This window comes from Anomaloglossus baeobatrachus, chromosome 2 (genome assembly GCF_048569485.1).
Source record: "Anomaloglossus baeobatrachus isolate aAnoBae1 chromosome 2, aAnoBae1.hap1, whole genome shotgun sequence".
Taxonomy (NCBI): Eukaryota; Metazoa; Chordata; class Amphibia; order Anura; family Aromobatidae; genus Anomaloglossus; species Anomaloglossus baeobatrachus.
In genome coordinates this window covers 638491673-638508331 of record NC_134354.1, presented here as the reverse complement: position 1 = coordinate 638508331, position 16659 = coordinate 638491673, and the positions used below count along the sequence as shown (strand labels likewise).

At 52.2% G+C, this 16659-nt stretch overlaps 1 protein-coding gene across 1 annotated transcript in view; it reads left to right on the top strand.

The window, feature by feature from the left end:
• DDX23 (DEAD-box helicase 23) overlaps positions 1 to 16659 on the top strand; it is a 75508-nt gene that overhangs the window by 25906 nt on the left and 32943 nt on the right. Inside the window, exons 7-9 of the mRNA XM_075336928.1 lie at positions 10653 to 10786; positions 11087 to 11199; positions 11392 to 11535. Coding sequence (XP_075193043.1) covers positions 10653 to 10786; positions 11087 to 11199; positions 11392 to 11535 — 391 coding nt within the window. The remainder of the gene's footprint in view (positions 1 to 10652; positions 10787 to 11086; positions 11200 to 11391; positions 11536 to 16659) is intronic.

The following is a 16659-nucleotide window of genomic DNA, read 5'->3' as shown; positions in this document are numbered from 1 at the left end:
TGCTCACCGGCCGCATTGTAAAATCTAGTCCCCGGCTTCAGCTGCGGCCTACTTTCGGTTTCACTGCCCCTGCATGTCAGTCATGCAGAGGGACAGTGCGGCGCCGCCCACCGGCCGTTCAGCAGAGGGGAGGACACTCCTCTCTGAGATGTTTCCCTCCCCTGTATATCCCCTTGGCCCTCCGGTTCCCGCTCTTGGACTAGGCCCCCCCCCTCCTCACTCCGGCGCCATTTTATCAGCGTTCTCACACTGATCGGCGCTGGCTGCTGCATCTCTGCAACCTGTCTGGGGGTCTGAGCTGTGGGATCCGGAGGGCACACAAATCGGTCTGGTAAGCCACAACCTCTGGTTGTGGACTTTATTATACACTCTCTGGGGGTCATTCTGAAGGAGTGTGTTCTTACTGCAGAGCACCCACCTCAGCAGCATGTCTCACACTAGGAGCAAGGCTGTACTCAATATGCACTGCATGTAAGCTCATACTGCCTGAACCGAGCACATATCCTCATTGTGATGCCTGCTCTAACATGGTGGTGCCTCAGCCTGGAGTCTCCCCAGTGGTCCCTCAGGCTGCTCCAGCCCCGGTGACTGAACCCCCAGCTTGGGTAGAATTGTTTACTAAGTCTATCTCCCAGTCCTTTGCTTACTCCATGGGAGAGCTGTCCCGGACTCTGCTGAGCATGCATCAGCCCCCTTCACAGGGTGCCCCTGCTGCTTCAGCTCGTTCTCCAGAGCTCACAGAGGATTCTTCATCTGCTCCCAGACCCCGTCCTCCTAAAAGGAAACGCAGGGACCCCTCTCCTTCCTCGTCCCGCGGCTCCGATTCACGAGCCGATTCGCAGGACGAGGATGATGACTTTACTGGGGACTCGGACGCTACCTCTATGTGCCCCATTGATCTGACTGAGGGGGATGCAGATGTTAGTGATTTGATTGCGTCCATTAATACTGTACTGGACCTCAATCCGCCAGTATCAGAGGAGCAACCCTCTCTGGCAGAAAAGCACCAGTTTACTTTGCCTAAGAGACCAAGGAGTGTGTTCTTTAACCACTCCAGTTTTCAGGCCACTGTGTCCAAGCCCAGAGCCTGTCCTGACAAACGCTTTCCTAAGCGTGGTTCTGATGACCGTTTTTCTTTTCCACCAGAGGTGGTCAAGGAGTGGGCTCTCTCACCAAAGGTGGACCCTCCGGTGTCTAGACTCTCAGCCCGGACAGTTGTATCTGTGGCTGATGGCACCTCACTCAAGGATCCCACTGACCGCCAGGTTGACCTCCTGGCCAAGTCTGTCTATGAGGCGACAGGGGCCTCGTTCTCCCCATCTTTTGCAGCAGTGTGGGCTCTCAAAGCCATCTCTGCTTCTCTGGAGGAGATGCATACCCTCACTAGGGACTCTATGCCTGAATTGGTTGCTTTAACTTCCCAGACTTCAGCCTTTTCAGCCTACGCCATGTCTGCCATGCTGGAGGCCTCTCACCGCACTGCGGTGGCCTCCGCCAATTCCCTCGCTATCCGCAGGATCTTGTGGCTTCGTGAGTGGAAGGCGGATGCTTCCTCAAAGAAGTACCTTGCTGGGCTCCCATTTGCTGGGTCCAGGCTGTTCGGTGAACAGCTGGATGAAATTATTAAGGAGGCTACTGGCGGGAAGAGTACTTCCTTGCCACAGACTAAAGCCAGGAAACCTGTCCAGGGCAGGATCCAGTCGAGGTTTCGTTCCTTTCGTTCCTCTAACTGGTCATCCTCTAAGCCCTCGACCTCGTCCACTAACTCGGCCAAGGACCAGAAGCCCACCTGGCGCAAGAAGCCGCGTCCACAAGGGTCCGCAGGAGCTGCTGCCACCAAGGCAGCCTCCTCTTGACTATCTGGCCGAGCCAGCAACGTCCTTGGTCGGTGGCAGGCTCTCCCACTTTGGCGACGTGTGGTTTCAACACGTCTCCGACCAGTGGGTGCGGGATATCATCTCCCGCGGCTACAGGATAGAGTTCTCTTCCAGCCCGCCAAACAGATTTTTTCTGTCAACTCCCCCCTGCTCCAAGGCCGCCGCCTTCTCTCAGGCCGTGGCATCCTTGCAGGCCAACGGAGTAATTGTGCCGGTTCCCGCCAGGGAACGGTTCAGAGGTTTCTATTCAAATCTCTTCCTAGTCCCCAAAAAGGACGGTTCCTTCCGGCCCATCCTGGATCTCAAGCTTCTCAACAAGCATGTTCAGGTGCGGCATTTTCGCATGCAGTCTCTGCGGTCAGTCATTGCCTCAATGACCCAAGGGGATTTCCTGGCATCCATCGACATCAGAGATGCCTATCTGCATGTGCCAATTGCAGTTTCGCACCAGCGTTGGCTACGTTTTGCAATCGGAGAGGAACATTTCCAATTCGTGGCTCTCCCCTTCAGGTTAGCCACGGCCCCTCGAGTATTCACCAAGGTCATGGCAGCAGTGGTTGCGGTTCTGCACCTCCAGGGGTTGGCAGTAATTCCTTACCTGGACGACCTTCTTGTCAAGGCTTCATCCAGCGCAGACTGTCAGCGGAGTGTCTCGCTCACTCTCGCCACTCTTGTTCAATTCGGGTGGCTTGTCAATCTGCCCAAGTCCACTCTGACCCCGACCCAAGAACTCACGTACCTAGGGATGCAATTCGAAACTCTGCTGGCACTTGTCAAGCTGCCCTTAGTCAAACAGCAGTCCCTCCATCTGGCGGTGCGCTCTCTGTTGAGGCCCCGCCGTCATTCCATCAGGCACCTTATGCAGGTGCTGGGTCAGATGGTGGCGTCAATGGAAGCGGTTCCCTTTGCCCAGTTCCATCTGCGTCCTCTGCAGCTGGACATTCTCCGCTGTTGAGACAAGCGGATTTCTTCCTTGCACAGGTTGGTGGCTCTGTCGCCACAAGCCAGGAGCTCTCTTCAGTGGTGGCTTCGGCCTCTCTCTCTGTCTTAGGGACGCTCCTTCCTGACCCCGTCCTGGGTGATCCTCACCACGGATGCCAGTCTTTCCGGCTGGGGAGCAGTATTTCTCCACCACCGAGCACAGGGCATTTGGACTCCGTCCGAATCAGTCCTCTCGATCAATGTGCTGGAAATCAGAGCTGTGCTCCTAGCTCTCGTAGCCTTTCACCACCTGTTGGCGGGCAAGTACATTCGAGTCCAGTCAGACAACGCGACAGCAGTTGCCTACATCAATCACCAGGGCGGGACTCGCAGCCGCCTGGCAATGTTGGAGGTTCAACGCATCCTTCAGTGGACGGAGGACTCCAAGTCCACCATATCCGCAGTCCATATCCCAGGCGTGGAAAACTGGGAGGCAGATTATCTCAGCCGTCAAACCGTGGACAGCGGCGAGTGGGCTCTGCATCAGGCAGTGTTCCGGTCGATCTGCCGCAAGTGGGGCACTCCGGAAGTGGATCTAATGGCATCCCGGCACAACAACAAGGTCCCGGTTTACGTGGCTCGCTCCCACGATCCTCAGGCCTTTGCAGCGGACGCGCTGGTTCAGGATTGGTCCCAGTTTCGTCTGGCTTACGTGTTTCCCCCTCTAGCTCTCTTGCCCAGAGTCCTGCGCAAGATCAGAATGGAGGGCCGTCGGGTCATACTCATCGCCCCAGACTGGCCCAGGCGAGCTTGGTACCCAGACCTGCTCCGTCTGTCCGTAGAGGTGCCGTGGCATCTCCCGGACCGCCCAGACCTTCTCTCTCAAGGTCCGTTTTTCCGCCAGAATTCTGCGGCTCTCAGATTGACGGCGTGGCTCTTGAGTCCTGGATCCTGACGGCTTCCGGCATTCCTCCCGAAGTCCTCCACTATGACTCTGGCTCGGAAGTCTTCCTCGGCAAAAATTTACCACAGGACTTGGAGAATTTTCCTGTCCTGGTGTCGTTCTTCCGGCCATGCTCCTTGGCCTTTTTCCTTGCCAACCATCCTGTCCTTTCTACAGTCCGGTCTGCAGCTAGGACTATCCCTCAATTCCCTTAAGGGACAGGTCTCGGCTCTGTCAGTGTTCTTTCAGCGGCGTATTGCCCGACTGGCTCAGGTGCGCACCTTCATGCAGGGCGCATCTCACATCATTCCACCTTACCGGCGGCCTTTGGATCCCTGGGACCTTAATCTGGTCCTCACGGCCTTGCAGAAACCCCCCTTTGAGCCTCTTAGGGAAGTTTCTTTGTTTCGACTTTCACAGAAAGTCGTCTTTCTGGTGGCCATAACTTCTCTCAGGAGAGTCTCTGACTTGGCCGCGCTCTCTTCGGAGTCACCTTTTTTGTTTTTTCACCAAGACAAGGTAGTTCTCCGTCCGACTCCGGACTTTCTTCCTAAGGTGGTCTCTCCTTTCCACCTTAACCAGGACATTTCATTGCCTTCCCTTTGTCCGGCCCCTGTTCATCGCTTTGAGAAAGCGTTGCATACTTTAGATCTGGTGCTGGTGCTCCGGATCTATGTGTCACGCACCGCTGTTCTTAGGCGGTGCACCTCTCTTTTTGTGCTGACCACAGGTCAGCGCAAGGGTCTCTCGGCTTCTAAACCGACCCTAGCTCGTTGGATTAGGTCAGCCATATCCGATGCCTACCAGAGTACTCAGGTGCCTCCCCCGCCGGGGATCAAGGCGCACTCGACCAGAGCTGTCGGTGCCTCTTGGGCTTTCAGGCACCAGGCTACGGCTCAGCAGGTTTGTCAGGCTGCCACTTCGTCTAGTCTGCACACCTTTTCAAAGCACTACCAAGTGCATGCTCATGCTTCGGCAGATGCGAGCTTGGGCAGACGCATCCTTCAGGCGGCTGTCGCCCATTTGTGAAGTTAGGTTTTGCCTACTTCTCAGTTTTCTGTTTATTCCCACCCATGGACTGCTTTGAGACGTCCCATGGTCTGGGTCTCCCATAAGGAACGATGAAGAAAAAGAGAATTTTGTTTACTTACCGTAAATTCTTTTTCTTATAGTTCCGACAAGGGAGACCCAGCACCCTCCCTGTTGCCTGTTGGCAGTTTTATTGTTCCGTGTGTTTTCACCGGCTGTTGTTGTAGACAGAGGTGACGGTTGTTCCGGGTTTTGCTCTATCTCTACTTGTGGGTGGATGTTTTCCTTCAGCTTTTGCACTAAACTGGCTATATTTGGTTATCCAGGGGATGTATATGCTAGGAGGGAGGAGCTACACTTTTTAGTGTAGTACTTTGTGTGTCCTCCGGAGGCAGAAGCTATACACCCATGGTCTGGGTCTCCCATGTCGGAACTATAAGAAAAAGAATTTACGGTAAGTAAACAAAATTCTCTTTTTTTCAGAACCTCCCCACCCCCCGCACAGGCCGACACACTTTTTCAGGCGGTGGACGCTCTAAAGATGGAAGGAGTTGTGATTCCCGTTCCCCTTCAGGAACGTGGTCGCGGATTTTACTCCAACTTGTTCGTGGTGCCAAAAAAGGACGGATCATTCCGTCCTGTTCTGGACCTCAAGCTGCTCAACAGACATGTGAGAACCAGACGGTTTCGGATGGAATCTCTCCGCTCGGTCATCGCCTCGATGTCACAAGGAGACTTCCTAGCATCGATCGACATCAAGGATGCTTATCTCCATGTGCCGATCGCACCCGAACATCAACATTTCCTGCGTTTCGCCATTAGGGACGAACACCTCCAGTTCGTCGCATTGCCCTTCGGCCTGGCGACAGCCCCACGGGTCTTCACCAAAGTCATGGCATCCGTCGTGGCGGTCCTGCACTCTCAGGGCCACTCGGTGATCCCATACTTGGACGATCTCCTAGTCAGGGCCCCTTCTCGGGTGGCGTGTCAACGAAGTCTTACCGTCACTCTGGCGACTCTCCAGCAGTTCGGGCGGATCATCAATTTCCCGAAATCCAAGTTGACGCCGACCCAATCACTGACTTACCTCGGGATGGAGTTTCATACCCTTCCAGCGTTAGTCAAGCTACCGCGGGACAAACAGCTTTCTCTGCAGGCGGGGGTGCAGTCACTTCTTCGGAGTTAGTCACACCCCTTAAGGCGCCTCATGCACTTCCTGGGGAAGATGGTTGCAGCTATGGAGGCAGTGCCGTTCGCGCAATTCCATCTACGGCCACTCCAATGGGACATTCTTCGAAAATGGGACAAGAGTTCGGCTTCCCTCGACAAGAACATCTCTCTTTCACTTGCAACCAAAACATCACTTCAGTGGTGGCTCCTACCCACATCTCTGTCTCGGGGAAAATCCTTCCTCCCCCCAACCTGGGCCGTGGTCACCACGGACGTGAGCCTGTCAGGTTGGGGAGCGGTTTTTCTCCACCACAGGGCTCAAGGAACCTGGACTCCAATAGAATCGTCCCTTCAGATCAATATTCTGGAGATAAGGGCAGTATATCTAGCCCTATTGGCTTTCCATCGGTGGCTGGAGCGCAGGCAGATCCGAATCCAGTCGGACAACGCCACTGCCGTCGCCTACATCAACCACCAAGGCGGCACTCGCAGTCGTCAAGCCTTCCAGGAAGTCGGGCGGATTCTGTAGTGGGTGGAAGTCACAGGCTCCACCATCTCCGCAGTTCACATCCCGGGCGTGGAAAACTGGGAAGCAGATTTTCTCAGTCGTCAGGGCATGGACGCGGGGGAATGGTCTCTTCACCCAGACGTGTTTCGAGAGATCTGTCGCCGCTGGGGAACGCCGGACGTCGATCTCATGGCGTCACGACACAACAACAAGGTCCAGGCCTTCATGGCACGGTCTCAGGATCACAGAGCTCTGGCGGCGGACGCTCTGGTCCAGGATTGTTCGCAGTTTCGACTGCCATATGTGTTTCCCCCTCTGGCGATGCTGCCCAGAGTACTACGCAAGATCCGGTCCGACTGCCGTCGCGCCATTCTCGTCGCTCCAGACTGGCCGAGGCGGTCGTGGTATCCGGATCTGTGGCATCTCACGGTGGGTCAACCGTGGGCGCTTCCAGACCGCCCAGACTTGCTGTCACAAGGGCCGTTTTTCCATCTGAATTCTGTGGCCCTCAACCTGACTGTGTGGCCATTGAGTCCTGGCTCCTAGCGTCTTCAGGGTTATCTCAGGATGTCATTGCCACCATGAGACAAGCCAGGAAGCCTACGTCCGCCAAAATCTATTACAGGTCTTGGCAAATCTTCTTATCCTGGTGCTCTGATAATGGTTTTCCTCCATGGCCGTTTGCTTTACCCACATTTCTTTCATTCCTACAATCTGGAATGGACAAGGGTTTGTCCCTCGGCTCTCTCAAGGGCCAAGTGTCGGCGCTCTCCGTGTTTTTTCAAAAGCGTCTAGCCAGGCTTCCGCAGGTCCGCACGTTCCTGCAGGGGGTTTGCCACATGGTCCCACCTTACAAACGTCCGTTGGAACCTTGGGATCTTAACAGGGTTCTGACGGCTCTTCTTCAAAAGCCGCCTTTTGAGCCGCTGCGGGATGTCTCTCTCTCCCGTCTTTCTCAGAAGGTGGCCTTCCTGGTGGCGGTCACATCACTTCGGAGAGTGTCTGAGCTTGCAGCGCTGTCATGCAAAGCCCCCTTCCTGGTTTTTCACCAGGATAAGGTGGTTCTGCATCCTGTCCCGGAATTTCTCCCTAAGGTGGTATCCCCTTTTCATCTAAATCAGGATATCTCCTTGCCTTCCTTTTGCCCTAATCCAATTCACCAGTGTGAAAAGGATTTGCACTCTTTGGATCTAGTGAGAGCACTCCGGTTCTATGTGTCTCGCACGGCGCCCCTGCGCCGTTCAGACGCGCTCTTTGTCCTTGTCGCTGGCCAGCTCTCAAAGGGCTCTCAGGCCTCCAAGTCAACCTTGGCTCGGTGGATCAAGGAACCGATTCTCGAGGCCTACCGTTCTTCTGGGCTTCCACTTCCTTCAGGGTTGAAAGCCCATTCTACCAGAGCCGTAGGTGTGTCCTGGGCTTTGCGGCACCGGGCGACGGCTCAGCAGGTGTGTCAGGCAGCTACGTGGTCTAGTCTGCACACTTTCACGAAGCACTATCAAGTGCATGCCTATGCTTCGGCAGACGCCAGTCTAGGTAGGAGAGTCCTCCAGGCGGCGGTTGCCCACCTGTAAGAGGGGGCTGTTTTCGGCTCCTTTTATTGAGGTATTCTTTTACCCACCCAGGGACTGCTCTTGGACGTCCCAATTGTCTGGGTCTCCCAATGGAGCGACAAAGAAAAAGGGAATTTTGTTTACTTACCATAAATTCCTTTTCTTCTAGCTCCTATTGGGAGACCCAGCACCCACCCCTGTGCCCTTTGGGCTGGTTGTTCTTTTGTGTACACATGTTGTTGATGTTGATTTGTTCTTATGGTTCATGGTCTTCAGTTCTCCGAACATCCTTCGGATTGAATTTACCCTAGACCAATTTATACGTTTTCTCCTTCCTGCTTTTGCACCAAAACTGAGGAGCCCGTGGTCCACGGGAGGGTGTATAGGCAGAGGGGAGGGGTTACACTTTTTTAAAAGTGTAATACTTTGTGTGGCCTCCGGAGGCAGAAGCTATACACCCAATTGCCTGGGTCTCCCAATATCCCAATAGGAGCTAGAAGAAAAGGAATTTACGGTAAGTAAACAAAATTCCCTTCTTTTATGTGCGTCTTTTTGATACACTTGAATGGGTAAAAAAATGCTGAAACAATTGACATGCTTAAGATTTGAAAAAAAAAACAATAACACTTTTATGGTTGAACTCCTTAGGGGGAATCTGTCAGGAGGTTTTTGCTACCTCATCTAAGAGCAGCATAATGTAGGCAAGGAGATTCTGAGTTCAATGATGTATCACTTAGATTAGTGGCTGCAGCTGTTCTGATATAGTGAAAGATTTTAGATTTTGTATGTAGCTCTGGGAGCTGCTCTCACCGAAACCAGGCTTTGTGTACGTTTCCATAGACAGAAGCTGCTAATCACAGGAGGCAGCACACTAGAGATCATTCCTGCTGCTGATACCCACTAATGATAAAGAAGAGGATTATACTAAGGGTACCTTCACACTTAGCGATGCAGCAGCGATCCGACCAGCGATCTGACCTGGTCAGGATCGCTGCTGCATCGCTACATGGTCGCTGGTGAGCTGTCAAACAGGCAGATCTCACCAGCGACCAGTGAACAGCCAGCAGCGACGTGCAAGCGACGCTGCGCTTGCACGGAGCCGCCGTCTGGAAGCTGCGGAGACTGGTAACTAAGGTAAACATCGGGTATGGTTACCCGATGTTTACATTAGTTACCAGCGCACACCGCTTAGCTGTGTGTGCAGGGAGCAGGGAGCCGCGCACACTGAGCGCTGGCTCCTTGCTCTCCTAGCTACAGTACACATCGGGTTAATTAACCCAATGTGTAATGCAGCTACATGTGCAGAGAGCAGGGAGCCGCGCACACTGCTTAGCGCTGGCTCCTTGCTCTCCTAGCTGCTGTACACATCGGGTTAATTAACCCGATGTGTACAGCAGCTACATGTGCAGAGAGCCGGAGCCGGCAGCACAGGCAGCGTGAGAGCTGCAGAGGCTGGTAACTAAGTTAAATATCGGGTAACCACCTTGGTTACCCGATGTTTATCTTGGTTACAAGCTTACCTCAGCTGTCAGACGCCGGCTCCTGCTCCCTGCTCGCTTCATTTGTCGCTCTCCCGCTGTCACACACAGCGATCTGTGTGTCACAGTGGGAGAGCGCCTTTGAAGAAAACGAACCAGGGCTGTGTGTAACGAGCAGCGATCTCGCAGCAGGGGCCAGATCGCTGCTCATTGTCACACACAGCGAGATCGCTAATGAGGTCACTGCTGCGTCACAAAAAGCGTGACTCAGCAGCGATCTCGGCAGCGAGCTCGCTGTGTGTGAAGCACCCCTAACATTGCACGTAAACAAAAAAAAAAAAAGACTGAGATAAAACAGAAAATTCAGTTCTTTGTGTCTTAACTCTTGCAGCATGCTGTCTTCAGATTACATTGCAGAAACCTGCTGACAGTCCCTTCAACTAAGCAGGATGTGCATGAGATTTCAAGTGCTGTAAAGTGCAGCATTTTTTACCTTTTGTAAAAGACGCAGCAAAACTGCAGCGTGTGAACAAAACCCTAAGGCGGGCTTTGCACGTTGCGACATCGCAAGCCGATGCTGCGATGTCGCACACGATAGTCCCCGCCCCCGTCGCAGGTACGATATCTTGTGATAGCTGGCGTAGCGAAAATTATCGCTACGCCAGCTTCACATGCACTCACCTGCCTCCTTCCTAAGGGGGCGGGTCGTTTGGCGTCATAGCGACGTCACACGGCAGGCAGCCAATAGCGGAGGAGGGGCAGAGATGAGCAGGATGTAAACATCCCGCCCACCTCCTTCCTTCCACATAGCCGCCGGCGGCAGGTAAGCTGATGTCCCTCGCTCCTGTGGCGTTATACACAGCGATGTGTGCAGCCGCAGGAGCGAGGAACTACATTGTACCTGTCGCTGCACCATAATTATGAAAAAGTCGGAGCCTGCAACGATGATACGATAACGACGCTTTTGCGCTCGTTAATCGTATCATCTAGCATTTACACACTAAATCTCGGATTTAGTGACGCCGGAAGTGCGTCACTTTCGATTTGACCCCACCGACATCGCATGTGCGATGTTGCAACGTGCAAAGCTGCCCTAAGGCTGTAGTTGTATCTATTCAATCTTCGACTACTTTCATGTGGGTAAATTGTCTTGATGTCTGTGTTGCTAATTTACAGAGGATCCTCAAGAAAGAGAGAGACGAGAGCGGAGGGAGAGAATGGAGCGAGAAAATAATGGCAATGAAGATGATGAGGGAAGGCTAAAAGTGCGAGAGGAAAAGGATAAGACCAAAGAACTCCAGGCAATAAAGGTACGGTGTATTACACACACGTTTGTTGATCTTTCTAGTGAAGAATACTGTAGTGCACTCAGTCACAAAACCTACTGCAAGATATGCATGAGAATTAATTCACTTGAATAAATAATGGATGAGTAATTGAAAGAATGAAGGAAGCCTCTTCCAGTAAAGAGTCTGTTATATTTACAAAATCAATCTTTTGGTGGAGCTCCCCAATTACTTCCCATGTTATAATGAGGTTAATAATGTACATTAAAAAAAAAAAAAAAAAATGTTCACTTCATACCTAATTCTATCTTTCTCTTTATTTAGGAACGTTACCTTGGAGGAATAAAGAAGAGGAGGCGAACGCGGCATTTGAATGACAGAAAGTTTGTGTTTGAATGGGATGCATCAGAGGACACGTCTATAGACTACAACCCTCTGTAAGTGATGCTACCAGTGAATGTCTTACAGTTTTGGGATTAGTGGTTTGTCCTAATAATGCGAACAGTATTCTACATTGAGAAAACATATATATGAAAATGTATGTGTTCATCAGAATGACTGCAGTCGCCTTTCACTAAAACTAATGAAAACATTGTAAATCCATCTTCTGACTGTAATCCTTCTTCCAGGTATAAAGAGCGACATCACGTTCAGCTTCTTGGCCGTGGCTTTATCGCAGGTATAGATCTTAAACAACAGAAGCGTGAACAGTCCCGCTTTTATGGGGATCTTATGGAGAAGAGGAGGACCTTGGAGGAGAAGGAGCAAGAGGAGTAAGTAGAATAGGAACCATCAAATTTGATTTCTGATTTCCACAAGCTTTAACCCCTTTCTGTCATTGGACGTACTGGTACTTCCTAGTTTGTAGTGCAATTTCCACAAATGAAATTAATCAAAGAAAAACGACCGTACACAACACCTATCATAATTGTGTGTGGGTCATGTGGATATAGTAGACCTACAGGAAATGAGGAGGCACCAATTTTTAGAACAAAAAAAATTCTAAGAAAACGATTAGGTCAAAAATAGCAAATTTTATTTATAGTTTAAAAATAATGACCGCCAACTGTGGCAGTATGACTAGCACAGGGACATTACATGTATAAATACATAAAAATCAAGCACAGGTATGTTGCAGGAGTATAAGGTGCAATAATTCCAATATGCAGGAGGAAAAACAATTGGCTGAAAAGATCAGAGTCAATAAGAGTACAACACAGTGTGAAAAAGGATTAGAATGTGTTGTACACTGCTATATGGCACTATGTAATTTTCGACCACATATGGGGTATTGGTGAACTGAAGAGAAATCATGTAACAAACTGTACTGTTTGTTTTCTCCTATTACCCTTTTGAAAATTAAAATTTTAGAACCAATGCAACATTGTATTGGAAAAAATGGGAAATGTTCATTTACTCAGCCTGATGTTTTACAATTCTGAGGGTGAAAAATGCTCACTACACCTCTAAAATTCTTCGAGAGGTGTAGTTTCCAAAATGGGGTCACTTGTGGGGGTTTTTTGTGTTTTGCCATCTATTTTTGCCAAAATAGTGCTTTAAAATTCAAATACCATACCTTCCCTTCTGAGCCCTGCTGTATACACAGGAGAAATTGCACAGTCCATTTTCTCCTGTTATGCTTAAAAAAAATTCTTTGAAGCACCTGTGGGTTCAAGGTCCTCACCTCTAAATAAAGTTCTTGAGGGGTGTAGTTTCCAAAATGGGGTCATTTTTGGAGGAGCTCCACTATTTAGGCACCTCTGCAAATGCGACATGGCATCCGTTATCTATTCTAGCCACTTTAGCGGTCCAAAAGTCAAATGGGGCTCTTTCCCTTCCAAGCCCTGCCCCGCACCCAAACAGTAGATTTCCACCAAATGAGAGGTATTTGCGTACTCAGGAGAAATCGCACAACAAATCGTATGGTCCACCTTCTCCTGTCACCCTTGTGAAAATTAAAAATTGGGGGCTAAAGTAACATTTCTGTGGGAAAAGTAAAATTTACATTTTCTTTGTCGCTCCATTGGGAGACCCAGACAATTGGGTGTATAGCTTCTGCCTCCGGAGGCCACACAAAGTATTACACTTTAAAAAGTGTAACCGCTCCCCTCTGCCTATACACCCTCCCGTGCATCACGGGCTCCTTAGTTTTATGCTTTGTGTGGAAGGAGGCACACATCCACTCATACTCCCATTTTAGTCAGCAGCAGCTGCTGATTTTATCGGTTGGAAGAAAAGAGGGCCCCCACAGGGCCCCCGGCATGCTCCCTTCTCACCCCACTAAGTCGGCGGTGCTGTGAAGGTTGAGGTACCCATTGCGGGTACAGAGGCTGGAGCCACATGCCGTTTTCCTTCACCATCCCATAGAGGCTCTGGGAGAAGTGGGATCCTAACCGGTCATCCATTCACTGGGACCGGGCTCCCTCCGCAGCCCCTGTGGGAATCTGCCGGACAGGAGACTTTGTATCATCAGGGACAGGGCCCTGCATCTAAAGGTACTCTGGGTCCCCATGGGGACGGTGCATGGAGCGCTTGTTTCACAGCTGCTGCTGGTTTTGTGACGACCGGGACTTCCGCGCCGACTGCGCCTGTTTGTCGGCCGCGGTATTAAATTTAGTCCCCGGCTTCATGCGGCCTAGTACCATAACTCCCGCCCCCGGGCCTGCCAGTCAGGGGTAAGGGTGGGACGGTCGACCTGACGTCGGCAGTGAGGGCTGGAGCATACTTTAGATTTCCTCCCCCCCTCACTGATCACTGTGGGGCACCAGATTCCCGCACTTTACTAGTCGCTGCCCACGGCTCCCTCCTCCCCTGAGAGCTCCGGCAGCCATTTTTACAACATTCTGCCGGTGGAGGATTTCAGGAACGAGCTCTGCAGCTCTGGGAGGCCCAAGGCAGGGAATCTGGTGGACACACACCGCTTTGGGCGGTCGGTAAGCCACACCGGTCACCCGGTGCTGGTCCCCCTAGGGTGCCGAAGTATGTGTATATGTGTATGTATGTATATATATATGTATGTATATATAATATATATATATATATATATATATATATATATATATATATATATATAATATATTTGTATATATTTTCTCTGTTCGGCCGAGTTGTTTTGCTTTTGGCTATATACCCTCAGTGATCACTCTCCTAGGTGACAACAGCATGTCGTCCACAGGGAGCAAGGCCGCTAAGGCAAAGGGTTATTTTGCAACCTGTACCTCTTGTGCGGCTATGTTACCTGCAGGTTCCACCTACCCTCACTGTGAGCAATGCTCGGCCCCTGTTGCACTCGCTCAGCCGGAGCCTCGGGCACTAGTGGGACCCTCGGCTCAGGCAGAACCGACTGCTTCCCCTGTCCAGGTGGCAGGGACAGAGTTTGCAGTTTTTGCTGAGAAACTCTCTGAGTCGCTTTCACAATCCATGGCTCAGTCTATGGACAAATGGTCTGCTAAGCTACTAGAAGCCTTGCAGTCCAGATCGGTCCTTACACAGGCCCCGGGCACTGTTGGATCATCGCCTCCAGGCCCCTCTCGGTCTGCACCGCAGCGTGCTCCCGGGGTGGCCCCTAGGTCTCACGTGGAGGACTCCGGCACGGACCACAGTCCCAGACCGGCTAAGCGGGCTCGCTGGGAATCTTCCCCGACTTCCTCACGCTGCTCGGGGTCTCAGCTTGAGGACTCTCTGGAGGATGAGGCGGATGTCGCAGCTCAGGGCTCTGACCCTGACGTTGCTCTCAATCTTGATACACCTGAAGGGGACGCCATAGTAAATGACCTTATAGCGTCCATCAACCAGGTGCTAGATCTTTCTCCCCCAACTCCACCTATAGAGGAGTCGGCTTCGCAGCAGGAGAAACACCAGTTTAGGTTTCCCAAACGTACACGGAGTGCGTTTTTCGATCACTCTAACTTCAGAGATGCTGTCCAGAAGCACAGAGCATTTCCGGACAAGCGCTTTACTAAGCGCCTTAAGGACACACGTTACCCCTTCCCCTCTGACGTAGTTAAGGGTTGGGCTCAATGTCCCAAGGTGGATCCTCCAGTCTCTAGACTGGCGGCTAGATCTGTAGTATCAGTTGCAGATGGCTCATCGCTCAAGGATGCCACTGACAGGCAGATAGAGCTCTTGGTGAAATCCATCTATGAAGCCCCAGGCGCGTCTTTTGCCCCGGCCTTTGCAGCCGTGTGGGCACTCCAAGCTATCTCAGCTTGTCTGTCTGAGATTAATGCGGTCACACGTACCTCTGCTCCGCAAGTTGCGTCTTTGACTTCTCAGGCGTCGGCTTTTTCGTCCTACGCCATGAACGCCGTCCTGGACTCTGCTAGCCGTACAGCGGTAGCATCCGCCAATTCGGTGGCAGTCCGCAGGGCCATGTGGCTACGCGAATGGAAGGCAGACTCTGCTTCCAAGAAGTTCTTAACCGGTTTGCCGTTTTCTGGCGACCGATTGTTTGGCGAGCGATTGGATGAAATTATTAAGCAATCCAAGGGAAAGGACTCGTCCTTACCCCAGTCCAAACCGAAGAGACCTCAGCAACGGGAAATACAATCGAGGTTTCAGTCCTTTCGGCCCTCAGCCAAGTCCCAATCCTCCTCGTCCAACAGGCCAGAGAAGGGCCAGAGGAACTCTTATGCGTGGCGGTCTAAGTCACGTCCCCAAAAAACCGCCGGAGGCACTGCCTCCAAGGCGGCCTCCTCATGACTTTCGGCCTCCCCAAACCGCATCCTCGGTCGGTGGCAGGCTCTCCCGCTTTTGCGACGCCTGGTGGCCACATGTCCAAGACCGATGGGTGAGAGACTTTCTGTCTCACGGTTACAGGATAGAGTTCAGCTCTCGTCCTCCGACTCGTTTCTTCAGAACATCTCCGCCCCCCGAGCGAGCCGATGCACTTCTCTGTCGCAGGGAAAATCCTTCCTGCCCCCATCCTGGGCTGTGGTCACGACGGACGCGAGTCTGTCAGGGTGGGGAGCGGTTTTTCTCCACCACAGGGCTCAGGGAACCTGGACTCCGACAGAGTCCTCCCTTCAGATCAATGTTCTGGAGTTAAGGGCAGTGTATCTAGCCCTAAAGGCGTTCCATCGGTGGCTGGAGGGCAGGCAGATCCGCATACAGTCGGACAACGTCACGGCGGTAGCGTACATCAACCACCAGGGCGGCACGCGCAGCCGTCAAGACTTCCAGGAAGTCCGGTGGATTCTGCTGTGGGCGGAGGCCACAGCCTCCACCATCTCCGCAGTTCACATCCCGGGCGTAGAAAACTGGGAAGCAGACTTTCTCAGTCGCCAGGGCATGGACGCGGGGGAATGGTCTCTTCACCCAGACGTGTTTCGAGAGATCTGTCGCCGCTGGGGAACGCCGGACGTCGATCTCATGGCGTCACGGCACAACAACAAAGTCCCGGCATTCATGGCACGGTCTCAAGATCACAGAGCTCTGGCGGCGGACGCATTAGTTCAGGATTGTTCGCAGTTTCGACTGCCTTATGTATTTCCCCCTCTGGCGATGCTGCCCAGAGTGCTGCGCAAAATCAGGTCCGACTGTCGTCGCGCCATTCTCGTCGCTCCAGATTGGCCGAGGCGGTCGTGGTACCCCGGATCTGTGGCATCTCACGGTGGGTCAACCGTGGGCGCTCCCAGACCGCCCAGACTTGCTGTCACAAGGGCCGTTTTTCCATCTGAATTCTGTGGCCCTCAACCTGACTGCGTAGCCATTGAGTCCTGGCTCCTAGCGTCCTCAGGGTTATCTCAAGATGTCATTACCACCATGAGACAAGCCAGGAAACCAACGTCCGCCAAGATCTATCACAGGTCTTGGAGGATCTTCTTATCCTGGTGCTCTGGTAATGGTTTTGCTCCCTGGCCTTTTGCCTTACCCACTTTTCCTTCATTCCTTCAATC